We start from the raw sequence: 15,059 nt of genomic DNA on the forward strand, positions 1-15,059 counted from the left end.
CCGGTTTACCCCGATTCAGGAAATTTACAAATCTGAAACTTGCCAAATGGTGTGAGCCAGCTGCCAAACTACACACCTATCATCAGTTTTGTAGCAAGTCTTGATTGACCAACTTAACTTGAGCATGTGGCCTCGGTTGATGGTTTCTCTGATTGGATTTTCTTTTCTTTCTTTTGTTTAACGGTTGTTCATTCTAGCAGCCGGCACAATGATGAGGCTGGTGTCAAATTACAAGCATGCGATGTAAAAAAAGAAAAAAGAAAAAAATTGTCTCCCAGAGACAGAAACCAATAGTTATCATAAATCTTCAGTTCTGACTGAAAGAGGTAAACAGAAGCGAGGTTTTATGTGGTGGATTGACGACAGAAGGCTGGCTTTGGAGGCGAGTACTGCGAGAAACGCCATGTACGGTCATGTGAGCGAGTCGCCGGGTGTCACGGCGCCGCTCGCGGCCGGCCGGCCGGGGGAAACAAGCGCGGCCACAGTTTCCTGGATGAGGACTCCTTTGTTCCGGCTGCCGATGAGCTCAGAGATTGTCACAAGACGTGGTCGTCGTTCGGCGGGGGAGGGGCTGAGTTTGGCGATTCCTCGGTTGGGGGGGCGGGCGGAGCGACTGTCGCGGGATGGACGAACGCGACACTACATCTACAGCTGGCGAGCGGGTTTTTCCACGACAGAGCATCGGCACATACAAGTTCATGCAGGCTTATGACTGGAAAGCACGAAAACACGCATTCAAAGGGTTTTTCTTCTCAAAAGTATTGAGGGGTTCGACTCAAAATGAAATTTTTCTTTGCTATTTTAACTTAAATTAAAAAGAATCCAGGCCACGCTACTCAGTTTAAATCGGCCTGTCAGAAGAGAAAATCTTCTTTAATCTTCTCCTGACCTTTGATTGCAATTCAAGCCTCTCAAAACCGTAACGTCCTCATGCTTAGCTAGACTTTTTTTTTTTTTTGGTTGCTGAAGGTGGTGAGATGAGTACACAACATTAATAGCACTACAAATACATCACACTGAATAGAAAGTAATTCTTCAGATTTTTTTCATCTTTTTTTTTGTTTGTTGTTTTTTTTTTTTTAGCCCTAGGGATGTCTCGAGAGATCATAACAGCAAATATTCACTCTGGGACTGAATGCAAGAAATTGTGCTACTGCAAAAAATTCACATCACGACATTTTACATGTTTTTTTTTTTGTTTTTTTTTTTAACCTTGTCGTCTCTTTTTTTTTTGTTTGAGCTACTTGTCATGCAGTTGTTTACAAAAGGTGACTCCTCTGTGACTCTTTTTCTGGGCTGAATTGATCTTTTAAGGGGTTTTTTGCGAACAGTTTCAAAGAAAATGCGTCAAATGAAAACGCTAGCAACGCAAAAAAAACGGAATCATTTTTGGGGGGGAAAGAAAACCCAGCTTCAACAAAAACAGAAGCTATAGAAACAGAACTTTGAGAGCAAGTAGAAAAAAGTCTGTGAAGTAGATATGTTTTTCATAAACATTTGTCATGTCATTTTCCAGAATATACAAGCGTCCACACAGTCCTGTACAGCAGCCCGCCGCTCGTGTCGCGCAGAGAAGTGGATTTATTTCCCCCGCTGCGCCCGAACGCCACACGCGAATGGAAAAAAAAAAAAAACCCAATGAAAGCTACTTTACAAAACACAAAACAATAGAAAAAATAGAGTGTGGTCTTCTTAACAGAGTGAAATAAATAATACAATCAAATCACAAGCAAAAGAAAATCCACTTCGTCTCGATTCACACGGACGTAAACAGACATGAGGACACTCGCACCGTCACATTTTTTTTAGTTACACGTGAAACACTTAAAACCAGCGTTCGCTGTTTTTTTTCCGCCTTTAAATCTTACAAGGCATTTTTTTTTTAAACTCTTCCTAAAAAATAAAAATCCTTTGTCCCTTGGCTTCGTGAAAACTTGAAGAGATCACACAGCGTCCTGCTGCCGCTTTTTCACATTTGTTTTTTTTTGTTCTTTTATTTTTTTTGCTGGAAGTATTGCTTTAAGAACATTTTGGTCTTCTTCTCAGATGGTATCAGTGACAGAATCTCTAATGGAAGCAATTTTTTTCTCTCGCCTTTTTTTCCGCCCCCCCAACACTCGTTGGATTCAAAGTGTAAACGGGGTTTCGCCTCAAGGTCGTGTAAACAAAAACCCTCCTTCGTCGTGGGGAATGTTTGCATTCTCTGGTGAGTCCACCGTGCGTGTGCTCCTCCTTCCCTGGGATGTTTAAAACAGGACACGTGTTAGTACTCTTTTTTTTTTCTTTTTTCTTTTTATTTTCTCCATGCATGCACATCTACTTGGGTGGATGAGAGGTATAAAAGCGTGTAACCGGTGAGTCTGTGACGCTTAGACGCAGATTTCGATGGGCGTGGCCACCAGCATTCGGCCGCCCGGCGAACTGTTCTCCCGCGGCATTCGGTCGTAACTGTTGGTGGACGACACGGAGCTGTTGGTGGAGACAGAGACAAAATGGTGGCCGCCACCTGGCTCCATTATCCCCCCTTTGGCCCCGCTCCCCCTCTCCACCGCCATGGGCGACATGGGAGAAAGGGGCGACAGCGGCGAGCAGGGCGACAGAGTCTGCTGCTTCATCCTCTCAACCAGAAGCTCCTCATCTTCCTCTCCGGATGAAGACGACGAGATGGTGCCGTTCACGTCCCCTCGCCCACCTCCACCACCTCCACCACCACCACCACCTCCTCCTCCTCCTCCTCCTCCACCTCCTCCGCCGCCCCCGCTGTTACCAGATATTCTGTCTCCTCCGACTGCCGTGTTGCCGTTGTTGTTGTCGTTCTCCGCGTCCAGCATCCAGGAGTGGCTGAAGTATCCGAACACCTCCTTGACGGAGCAGCGGCGGTCCTGCTCCACGGACAGCAGCCGGCGGAACATGCGGAGCGCCTGCTCGGTGAAGCGCCTCCACTGCGACGGCACCGTGTTCGTCCTCCTCCTCTGCCAGCGGATGAACTCCTGGTAGAAGGAGTCAGTGGGCAGCGCCTTCTCCCAGGGGAAGTTGCCAGTCAGCATGCAAAAGAGCAGCACGCCGAAGGCCCAGACGTCGGTGCTGTAGTCCACGCAAAAGCCCTCATGGCGCGACACATCGCAGAGCTCCGGCGCTGTGTAGGGGATGGTGCCGCTCACCTGGAAAGGAGAACCCGGCCGGTCATAAAAAGTGTCAAGAAACCGTACGGGTCGAGACGCAGCAGGGATACTCACTCTCTTCACCGGCGAGCCGGCCCGACGTGTCATACCGAAGTCTGACAGCTTGACCTTGCGGCACTCTCGGTCAAAAATGAGGATGTTCTCAGGCTTGATGTCTCTGTGGACCAACTTCTTGCAGTGCAGGTAGTCCAGAGCGATCGCCACCTGGTGCACACAGCGTTTCGCCACCGCCTCAGGAAGACCAATCTGAAGGACCGGGCAGAGGAAGACCAGGCATGAGTTTATGGTCAAGAGAAAACTGAGGTTACATTCAGAATACGTATCTCATGAAACTACTGTTGGTTCCTTTATGGGTCCAATGGTGAAGCTGTATTGCCTTGAAACATTGTTAGAATGAATCTATTGTAGTCATGCAGGACAGATTATCTGCCACTAAAGTGGATAAAGGCGACTAGAACCATTTCTAAATGCATCACTTCAGACTTTTGATTGTGTGCTTTTGATTGGTAGACTAAGGCTTTGAGTCTACAAACTGGCCTATTGAGCTTCCAGCTCTTTATTATCGGCAGATTACTATTAGCAGTGGCAAAATAGTGTCAATTAATTCAAGAAATGAATTGAAAATACACTGAAAGAACTGCTGACAAGACAAAATTTGATAGTCGGGAAGGTGATTTTGAACTGGTACCTGTGGAGGAATGATGTCGAAGAGGTCCCCTGCGAGAGCGTACTCCTGGGCGAACACGTAATAGTCGTCCGTTTCGAAGGCGATGCCGAACATGTTGATGATGAAGGGGCAGGGGGACAGGTAGAGGGAGATGCTGTACTCCCGCAGGAAAGACTTCAGCTTGGTCGTCTTCTTCTTCAGGAACTTCAGTGCCATTTTTGTACCTTTTGGAGAAGACGTGTGACAGAGCTACCTAAGTCCATGTGTCTTATATGTCTGTAACATGTGTGATGTGTCTTTCGACCCCTCACCTCTGATTTTGTGGATTACCAGGTCCACCTTGCCGTAGGTGCCTTTGCCCAGCTCCCGGATGACCTCGTAGTACTTGTTGACCTCCAGCCTCTCCAGGTTCTGAGCAGCGATGAGCTGCAGCTCGTCCAAGATGTCCATGTTGGCTCGGGAAACCAACGGAGAGGAACTCATGCTGGGGGGACAGCTTCAGGGGACGAACCGAGCGGGAAAAAGAGCGAGGAGCCGGAGCTCAGGTGAGACGGGAGCAGCAGCTATCAGCTGGTGTCACTGCAGAGGAAACACCAGAGTACGTAGACTTTAATGAGGTTTGCTCATTGGAACCATTTGGGTGGTGCCCCTAATGTTAAAATAACAATAAAAATATATATATATTTCGAGAAACAAAGTGTAATTGGCTGTGTAACCACATTAAAAAAAAAAATAAAAAATGGCTCATGGTGCTCTTTAGACAGACATGTTGTGTTTGTGTCTTTTTTTTTCGAGGTCGGTGTGTGACAACAACGTGTGCAGGCTCAGATCTGCAGTGATAGTCACTGAAAATGCTAATTATCTGCAGTGAGGGCTTAAGTCATTCGAAATGCTACTCGCCAAGGGGAGGGATGCGAGCTGAGTCACACACACACACACACACACACACACACACACACACACACACACACACACACACACACACACACACACACACACACACACACACACACACACACACACACACACACACACACACACACACACACACACACACACACACACAAGCACGCACGTACAAAAAGCCGATAGCAGTCCTCTCTAGCAAATGCATTCCCTGCTGCAGTGTGATTATTCTTAGTGATTGCTTTCCCTTTTCTTTGCCTCTTTCTGAGCAGCCCAACCTGCCAAATCCTGACCCTCCCTCCAAACCTCCAGGCACACACGTGGAGGAAATATCAGCGTTTGCACATCATCACACACACATACACACACACGCTCATTACATAACCTACAGTTTCTTTCTAATAAGAGACGCATTGGTATATTTGCCCCTTTGCAAATCTTCCCCCCTCATTCAGTTCCCACGAAGGGTTAAATTTCCTCTCTGCCATTTGGCTATGCGATGCAGAAAACCGTTGCGAGTGCAAAGAGACATGAATAGAGAATGACAAAATTTCACATAAAATGCAATATCTTTTTGCTGGCTTTATGCAAACGCCACAAAGTCAATAAGGTAGCGAGCTTCCACTGCAGCGTCACCGATCTGTCGACTCAGGCCTCCGTCTTGAGTTGCTTCTGCCACTCTCACTAAAACACTACAAATCCCCAGTAAAAGAAAGAGAAGCAGTAGCTAGTTTAATAGAAACATTGCAGAAAATGTCTTTCTGCGTTTCTCAGTGAAGTGTCCCAACGGGCCGGATTGGACCGTCTGAAGGGTAGATTGTGGCTCACGAGTCATACGTTTCACACCCTGCAATTAGAGGCTCAAACTACGTGACAAAACAAAAAGCAGCTTAGGTAGATTGTTCACTTTCCAGTGTTCCTCAGTGGGGGTGTAAAATGTGTGTGTGTTTAAGGTGGATGCCAGCAGGTGAGAGAAGCTGAGTCAGTTCGGGTGATAAATGTTCAGACAGGATGTGCTGTGTCCCCGATTTCACACGTGTGTGATACACACACACACACACACACACACATCGAGGACAGGACGTTGTAAACAGAACGGTTCAGTTTCTGCTGCCCTGGATCACAAGTGGACACTGTCGCAATGCAGAACCGTGTGTTTGCATTTTAGTATGTTGAGTCGGCTTCTTGTTCGACGTATCACGTTTCTCAGCTCATGATCTTAACAGAAAAACAGCTCAGAGTTCTTACTGCATTGTTGTAACGTCACTAAGATAATCTGATCGAGGTAGTATTGACGGCACAGCCTGAGCTTCTATCGATATGCAGACGACACTTCTCTTTATGTGTGAGGGCGAATAAAACCAGTCCAGTCTGACAGGTTGCTTGTGCTCCACATTGGCAGTTTGGTTTTGGAGTAAGTACGATTCGCTATTGCCCCTGTGGTCTACTTATTCATTATTTTCTAAATATTTACCACAAAGAGGAAAAAAACATTTACCCTCTTCATAGTGACTAGATCTACTTCACCATTAGACGTCCTTAATGAAATAAAAAAAATAAAAAAACCTTCAAGATAAATGTACTTTGATATCTAACCCAAATCGATCTGCCAACTCTCACTGGATTATCTCTACACTTCAAACCTTAGTGAAAGCCGGTCAACTATTGGAACGGCAACTTTTGGTTTTTGTCTTCAGTTGCACAAGAAGGAAGTTCAGCTTGCATTTGAAAGAAAAACGGCATAATGCCATTGCAGAGAGGAACACTCTCCTGGTGGAATGAGAACTTTGAAGATTACCATGGCTATCTTGGAATAAATGTGAGTCACCAAGCTTGAGGAGGAGGCTGAAGACAAGACAGCAACAGTGTTTTATAACAATCTGTTAATGTGAACGTGGTGGAAAAAGACCCGACAGAACCAGAAGATTGAGATTGTTCTTCTTAGAAAAGAAGTAAAGAGACGTTAAGAGCGAAGAACTCAGAAAATCATTGATGTGAACCGACACTGGATGATGATATTTGGCCAACAGAACAACTTTACAACTTTGTGTGAAAAAGCACAGAAAGTCAGACAGTTCGCTTTAGAAACTCAATCTCGACTAATTCTCTAGACCCAGAGTGCAAAACTTGCAGATATGGGAAATTATGAAATCTGTTGAGAAAACCATCATGACAAAATAACAGCTTACGAGGGGTCGTTCAATCGTACTAGAACGAGGTGGATTTAAAGAGTGAAAACGAGCCAAAAGAGGAGCTGCCAAAGAGGCCAAAACCTGATATCCAGGTCCAAACTGACAGGATCATCAAGGTAAGTAACCTGTCGTCTAAAAGCGATGAAGAGATAAAAAGAATATAAAAGAGAGAAGAAAGCCAAGGAAATGCCTGCCAAAAAAAGAAGGGAGGAGCGTGATGGAGGAGAGAATTATTGAAAGGGTACTTGAAGAGGAAGAAAAAGAGGGAGAAACGTGTCTCACGTCCCTGAACAAATCTACAAAATTATATTGGTCACATTGTTCCACTGCTTATCCAGGGTTTACAAACTGTAAGGACTTCATTTAATAGAGATTGACGTGTTATAAAGTCATCTTTTGATAAAAGTAGTTTTGTAGGTTTGATACTTTTATTGCTATAATCAATAACATACCTAATAATAACTTACCAGTGAGACCGACATTTGCTGAGTCATCATTACAGTCTCATAGTTTTTTCTGTTTTGGACTGAGGAATCAAAGTTGATTTGGATGCTTCGCTTAGAGGCGATAATTTAAACTTCGTTTACTTCAGTCCAATTTATACATTTTATCTCAAACTTTTGACTTGTTGACTTAGTCGTCAGGAAATGTTTTGAACTAAATGGTTCCATTATTATCATATTCAATCATCAATTCAAATTTCACATTAACAACAGAAAAGCTTCTGAAGTTACTGGGTCAGTATGAAAACAGAATCAGAAGACAGAGTTGGGCTTCTTTTTACACATTCACCTAGTCATTAATATATTGACGGTTACATAAAAACAAGGGCTGTCAAACAACCCTGGCTTCATCCAGGCATGGCCGTTCTTAGTCTTTACATGACCCAACTTTCTCAAAAAAAACTCTAAAGATGTTAAAAGTTCCGATGTCAGGTCAGGACTGAGGCTGCCAGGAGGCGAAGCCACATCACAAACTGGATCGTCAACTGACCTGACTGTTTTTACTGGCAACGATAACGAATATTGTTGTGCTCATTACAATATTAGTTAATGTCTATTTGCGCAGTCAGCGGATCTGTTCGGACCAGGTCCGGAGCAATACTGGCCATATCACAACACTGAGAAATCTCAGGACGGTAATGGACTAAAATGCCTGATTACAATAATCCAAGACTTCTTGAGACTGATTCATAGCTCAATGACCAATCAGGAGCAACACACAAAATCACATGACTGCTGTAGACTGACAAAGGAAGAATCACGTGGGATCCCCGCTGAAACAAATACAGTCCTTTCCTCAACCTTGTCCGGGTCCCGGGGAGAGTGCAAGGCTACCCAGGACATTTAGTCCAGTCCAGCTCTACAGAATCTGCTGTTTGGAAAGCAAAACCCAAACTTAATCCATATCCATTTTGGCCATCATCTAAAGCAGGAAAACTAATCAGCGCTTTCATTCTGAACGGTTGTGTAAGCTTGTTTGGCTTCACTGCAGCGTTTCGTCGAATCAGAGATCAGAGAGTGAGTCTGCAGCCCGTCTTAGAAGCAATCTGTGGGCGCGGCGAGAAAAAAACCAGGGAGGGAGCCTCTGATGTGTTAGACACCCCCATCACCTGAGCCAGGCTTCATCAAACACTCCCCGCTGTCAGGTCTGTGTCAGCACCTTCAAGGGATATCCATCCATCCATGTGTGTGTGTGTATGTGTGTATGTGTGTATCTTATTTATATAGATGCAGCCAGATTAGACTCATTGCTGGATGAGTCATCAGGTCAGGATGAGAGCTCACGCTCCATGGGGAGAGGAAGTCTGACATCCCACCGTGTGTGTGTGTGTGTGTGTGTGTGTGTGTGTGTGTGTGTGTGTGTGTGTGTGTGTGTGTGTGTGTGTGTGTGTGTGTGTGTGTGTGTGTGTTAACAATAGAAGTAACTTGATGCACGATTAACTGCACTCCACATGCAGTAGAATACCTGGTAGGAACAGGTGTGAGGCTGCTGATTGGACGGCGGAAATGAGATGACCGTTTGAGATTCTGGGTGTGACGAGTGTTAGAAGGTGAAAGTCTGGTGAAGATCGTTGGTCATCACAGACTTCTCATCAAACATTGAAACCCATTGAAAAACCTCTTCAATACCAGGAGGTCAGAACCAAAAGTGCATAACTGCTGGTTTATCTGTTTTAGGTTTAAAACTGTTTCCTGTTACCACACAATTCATCAGACCCTACTTTACCCAAAGCGGTACCTGCCTCCCGCAGAGCAGAGACGATGCCATGAAGCCAAATATGAGTCGGAATGGACATAGAATGAAATGCTCATAAAGATTACTGAAAATATGACTAAGTGTGGAGCAGAGTACCAGGGGAGTGGGAGTCCCCATGGAGGAGCAGGGGCACGGGGCCTTTTTGGAGTACCAGGGGTACGGGGGTCCACTTGAAGTACCAGGGGCACAAAGCTTTACCTCTATGTGGCAAAAATTGTTAGCTACAGCATGTGACTGATATCAGGTCACCTATTCATTTATACCGAGAGTGAAATCAGGTCAATCGCCCGAAAATTTCCAAAATTCAATAAGAAGCAATATATTGTTAATGATTGTTTGATTTCCATCAGCAACATTCACAAACTGAAACCTAGACATACCCTGAAATCGCCCAAAGGTAACAATGAACCAATCAAAACCATAGTAAAAGTACCTAAAGACCTTTCAGATATTGGTGCCGCTAAGTTATTAGGCTCTTTTTAGCTCACCAGACCAGAAAGATGATTTGCTGCCAAAAACTCTTGACTGCCCCCTGGTGGGCTCCAAAGAAAACTTTTCTCGTTATTTATTAAGAGGGTACCTGTTTCCATAAAAGAACAAAAACAGAGCAGAAAAGACTGAATGATGATCAACATTCCTGATTTACGCTTTAACATTCTCTTGTCAATCAGGTCCAAACTAAGTAGATTCTTAAAGTGAAACCTGAACACTTAACATGACCCGGACTTTAAAACCACACATGGACTCTTTCAAATAGACTCAGACTTGATGTGGAGTCTATAAACTCAGCCCGGATATTTTCATAAATGGTTACAAACACCTTCAATGAGGATCCACCGGAGTCTGGACACTTTCTACCAAACGCCTGGATCGATAGATCGACACCTGGACAACTACAACTGGACCCAGACGCTTTCTACCAGACTTTTTAAACTTATTTGACTTCACCACGACTCCTTAAACAGAACCCGCTTTTAAGAAAACAAGATGACACAGACTCTTAAAACCAAACCTGGAACATTTTCAATCACCTGAACTGATCAAACCACAGCTGGAATCCACAAAACAGATCCAGAACTAGTTCTCGTCTTTCAACCAAACACTTAAACAACTGAGTTTCTGGTAGTTTTCTAGTGAAATCAACACTCACCCCCCTCAGGACTGTTTTCCCTTAAAATTCAACGTCCTCTTCCTCCTCCTGTCTGAGCACTGTCACTCTGTGCCACCAGGTTTAATGCTGTGGTGGTGGCGGTGGTGTGAGGGGGGGGTTACATCTGACTAAATCCCAGTGGGCTTACGCAACCGGCGGGCAGCATGGAGCGGCTGAGCACATCCAGCCTGGCAAGGCGATGATCGCACCCATGCCAGGTGCCCCCCCCCCCCCCCCCCCGCCCATCGATCACAGTGCCATCTTCTTATGTTTCAGTGACCCACTGCTCGTCCTCCAGAATTTTCTAGAAACAGGTACACACTCTTTCATAAATAGACTAGAAAACTGTTTAAAACACACACACAAGTAATACAAATCACATTAATTGAATAGTCTTTGTTTATTCTGTCTATTCAAAACAGCTTTGACTGGGCAGTTTGTTGTTTTGGGGTTTTTGTGCTATTTTTTATTTTTTTTGCTTTGTGTCCAGGAACGATGTAACATTACAGTAATGAAGTTATATACAATACACTTCCTGTCTGTCTCAATGGCACTGCTCCAGATGAAAACAGGATTTTTTTGTCAAAAAAAAATACCATAAATAACACACCCTTCGTCTCCACCTAGTGGACATTTTGAGCAGCAGGACTCAATCCGATTAAACAACTATATTGCTATGAAGCGCATAAGCGTGAAGTGTAAGGTAACATCAATTATCAGTCTTTAACTTTTTTTTTCTCTCTCGTCTCTGTACCTACTGATGTAATAACCACTCAGATGATTGGCCAAAAGATCAAACATGAAATGATTCAAATCCAACCGACTTTTGACCTTAACCAGAGTTAATGGTCTAAAAATGTACATGAAGCTCATTTTAAAAGACCGGGGAGTCAGTGTGGATTTTATACTATCGAAAGGATCAAAAGACACTAATTAAAAAAATGTACGCAAACGAAGAAGGAAAAAGGTCAAGAAATCCTCCTTTTTTAAAATAGAGATGGAGCAGATTGGCGTCCTGCGGACTCCCGAAGAACGATAGGGTAAGTTTGTTGTAAAACGTACTAGAATACAAAAAGTCATTTTACTCATCAAACATCCTCAATTACTGACACCATAAACTACTCGTTCCCAACCTGGGGTTTCCTCAACAGCGTCCAACTGGGAATTTCCCAGTTTTCCACTGGAAAAGTGAAACAGTTCCCAAAACTCAGTGGTGAGTTTTGGGAACTGGTTAATGTGCTTGTAGATAAGAAATATCCTTTCTGAATGGCGTAATCTGGAATACAGCAACGTAGTTAACAAGCTTTAACTGGGAAATGAGGCTTACTCAACTGGTAATTCCCACCGATATCAATGTCCTAAAAGCTCTTAAGACGTCCCGTTATGAACGTCTTAATGAATTTAGCATATTTACCAGTTTTAGACCTGAAAATAGCGTTCACGTGAAGTTATATTTACAATACAAATGTTTCCTAAAACTTTAAAATATTTCATGTATTATGATTAAATGCTAAAAAGAAATCTTTAAGATTCATTGGAACTTGATGATTATACTATATTGATTATGATGATTGGTCATAAAAAAAAAAATGATTACATGTCAGATTAAATCTGCAAGTCGAAGTTGATGCATTGAATATACAGTATGCACAATAATTAAAGCAAATTTACATGAACATGTGTATTTTGCACTATACATATGTGTAAACTTTTACAAAACTAAGACAATAAATAATGGGAATGAGGAATTATAGACATCAATTGAGACATTTGTCCATTTTCTAAGACAGATGTGTTGATTTCCGGTCAGTTTGATGCTTTTCAACAGACTTTCCCATTAAGAAATGACAGTAAAAGACGTTTAACCGACTTTAAAATCGCTACGGTGTTTAAATCTGCAGGAATTCTCGTGAAATGAAGTCATGTCACAGTCTGTGTCAGAGACAAAAGTTAAATCCCCTCACTCCTCACACATTTCAAACAATCGTTCAGCTTTTCCAAAATAAAGCGTCTTTGTTTCCTGAATGAAAGTTTGAGGCGTGGGCGGATTCTCAAAGTAACACCAGATGAGATAGAAGACCGTGTCAGACTTTGATCGGAGGCTGGTTCAGTACTTTAAATTGAGTATAACACGTGATTGAAAAGCATCATATCGACCCAATTCAGGATTTTGACCTTATAAAGACTGAATTTGATCGAATTCTCACTGGATTTTAAACTATTCCATGTATTACTTATGATATAAGCATTAGAGAGCACTAATCTCCCTCTGACTACTTAATTACATATTATATGACTATCATTAATTATTACTTTGAAATGTTACCCGAGTTGGCTAATCAAGGAATAACTCGTGAGACAATCCGCGTAGTTACAACAACGGAAAAAAAGCAGGTTGGAAACATTTTGTGAGAAAAATCAACAATACTGACGTATTTCGTTAGGTCAGTCTGATACAGTAGTAATGGAAGTTTTCCAGGGATGAAGCATCTATCCGTTGTCATATGGAGACATCTAGTGGTCAAACATGGTATGTACCGCTTTATTTCCATATATAGGGCTCATAAGTAGCCAAACAATATAAAAATAGAACTTAAAAGTTTAGGCTCATAGGCCCAAAGGATTCCGTCTGTACTCAACAAAACATCTGAGAATGGAACTGCTGCTGCAGTACCTGTAGTACCAGCAGGAACCATGCAGGGGCAGTGTTGAGGTTAAGCCAATGAAAAGCATCTTTGAGGTGTTTAACGGAATCACACGCCACCCGAGTGTTCCTCTTTCTTTGTCAGCATTAGTCCGACTTCTCTCTAAAAAGACGAGTGTGTAGATGCGGAGCGACGCCCTCTAGTGGACGAAAGTGAAGGCATGGAAGTCGTTTTTCCCTCTACGACACAGAATTATACCATTTAAGGTCATTCATCGTCTTCACTGGTCCAAACCAAGAACTCTGACCAGTGTGGGCAAACAGCAGCCATGTTTTTGTAAATATTTTCACTTGAAAACGCGTAAACGTACCATTATACTGCTTAAATAGAAGGAATAACTGGATCAAAGACACTTGACAAAGGAGAAAACTCACTACTCTAATAGAAATTCCGTTACAAGGCAACTTTGTTTTGCTTCTATAGAAAAAAACAGATACTGCTGATATGTAGTTCTGTGATAATGACCCCCATGTTACTGTTGGCATATTGATTATATGCATATTTATGGGGGGGGGGGTTACATTATATTTATCCAATTTGTTTTGTGAATATTACATTTTGTGTGTTTTTCAAAGAGTTTCATCTTGTCTATTCTTATCAGGAAACAAACCACGTGGGAAAGGTCCAGAATGACAAGGACCGTTAGAACTGTTCACTGAGGGTGAAGGTACCGGTCCATCACAGAGAACTGGTAACCAGAGCACAGGAAGAACATGCAAACACCTGTGAAGCTCTGGAACCGGAGCCCTCCTCACTGTGAGGCGCGAGCACCAACCACTACGCCACCGTGAACGAGCTCGGTGGCGTTCTTCTGAGAAAACGCCCGTCGGTCCAGTTCTGGTTGACCTACATTGATCTGTGACTCATCAGAGTGTGTGTGTGTGTGTGTGTGTGTGTGTGTGTGTGTGTGTGTGTGTGTGTGTGTGTGTAGACCCGACCCACAGCTTATCAAAGTGGGTTTTAAAAGCAGACATGATTACAGTCAGATGAATTAATTACAGGCTGATCTGCTTCCACGTTCACTTCCCGTTCTCCACAAGGTGAGATGATGACTGGATGGATGGATGGATGGATGGATGGAGGGATGGAGGGGGGGGGGGGGGGGGGGGGGGGGGGGTGTCAGATGTAAACATGATGTTCTGGTGCTGATTCCCGGCGCTCTGCGGGCCTGCGTCATGCCGGATCCCACCTGCAATGTGTCCTCGGAGCGCACCGCCGGGGGGAGAGTGGGGGGGGGCACACACACACACACACGCACGCACACACACGCGCATGCATCAGCTGCTGCAGAAACATGACAGCCCCCCCCCCCCCCCCACAAAAAGAAATAATCCCCTCCTCCTTCCAGTAAGACAGGATGCATGGATCAATAACACAAATACATGGTATCGCTCGCACACGCACCCGCACACGCACCCGCACACGCACGCACAAGCTCACCCTTCAGTCCGTCATCCTGCTGCAGCCGCACGCACGCACGCGCACATACTAGAGCAGCCAGCAGCTCACGCGGCGGTCACGGTCCAGCGGTGCGTCCTCGGCGGTCTCGCGGAGCATCCTGCAGCCTCCTCCGGCTCTGCGTCCTATTGTCTCCGCATCGCTCCGTCCTCCAGGAGGGGAGAGGAGCGGAGCAGAGGCCCGCCCCCTACCGGGCACAGCCGGCCAATCAGAGCCAGGCCCCGCCAGTTGCAATGAGTGTCATTCGCTGGATGTGAAAACGGAGTCCCGCCTCCACCTCGGAGATCCAGCCAATCAGAGCGCGGCTCTGCTCGGCGCCGCCGCGGCTCTGTCTCCGTACAGACTACGACGCCTTCATGGCCAGTCGGAAATAACACAACCACTTTCCATCAAATCTGATCATTCTAAACAACTGGACACAAAACAAATAAAAGAAAAAGAAGAAAAAAAGAGACCGTGTCTGACCAAACAAATCTAATGCGACTATAAGGAGTTAGAAAAATACAAGAAAACGAAGCAATTACAAAGAAAAACCAACAA

The 15,059-nt window shown here is 44.3% G+C and overlaps 1 protein-coding gene across 2 annotated transcripts; it reads right to left on the bottom strand.

The window, feature by feature from the left end:
* Nucleotides 1-1,081: 1,081 nt before the first annotated feature.
* On the bottom strand, nucleotides 1,082-14,680 carry bsk146 (brain specific kinase 146). 2 transcript variants are annotated; one of them, XM_080468909.1, is made up of 5 exons: nucleotides 14,502-14,680; nucleotides 4,161-4,428; nucleotides 3,871-4,073; nucleotides 3,237-3,428; nucleotides 1,082-3,161 (listed from the first exon to the last, which is right to left on the bottom strand). In XM_080468909.1, the coding sequence occupies exons 2-5, from the start codon at nucleotides 4,330-4,332 to the stop codon at nucleotides 2,370-2,372; spliced, it is 1,359 nt and encodes a 452-aa protein (XP_080325035.1). In that variant the 5' UTR covers nucleotides 4,333-4,428; nucleotides 14,502-14,680; the 3' UTR covers nucleotides 1,082-2,369. The 2 variants fall into 2 exon arrangements, with proteins under 2 accessions (XP_080325035.1, XP_080325036.1); XM_080468910.1 differs by lacking the exon at nucleotides 14,502-14,680 and adding an exon at nucleotides 10,357-10,410 and having other exon boundaries at nucleotides 1,088-3,161.
* Nucleotides 14,681-15,059: the final 379 nt, after the last annotated feature.

The sequence above is a fragment of the Lipophrys pholis genome, assembly GCF_963383615.2.
Source record: "Lipophrys pholis genome assembly, chromosome: 1".
In the NCBI taxonomy this organism is placed as follows: Eukaryota; Metazoa; Chordata; class Actinopteri; order Blenniiformes; family Blenniidae; genus Lipophrys; species Lipophrys pholis.

Excerpts from the sequence above, each read along its gene's own strand:
- bsk146 (XM_080468909.1), bottom strand. The coding sequence starts at position 4,332 with ATGAGTTCCTCTCCGTTGGTTTCCCGAGCCAACATGGACATCTTGGAC. Across the intron at positions 3,429-3,870 it reads TCGACATCATTCCTCCACAG|ATTGGTCTTCCTGAGGCGGT; the intron begins GTACCAGTTCAA and ends CCGGTCCTTCAG. Across the intron at positions 3,162-3,236 it reads CCGGCTCGCCGGTGAAGAGA|GTGAGCGGCACCATCCCCTA; the intron begins GTGAGTATCCCT and ends TCTCCTTTCCAG.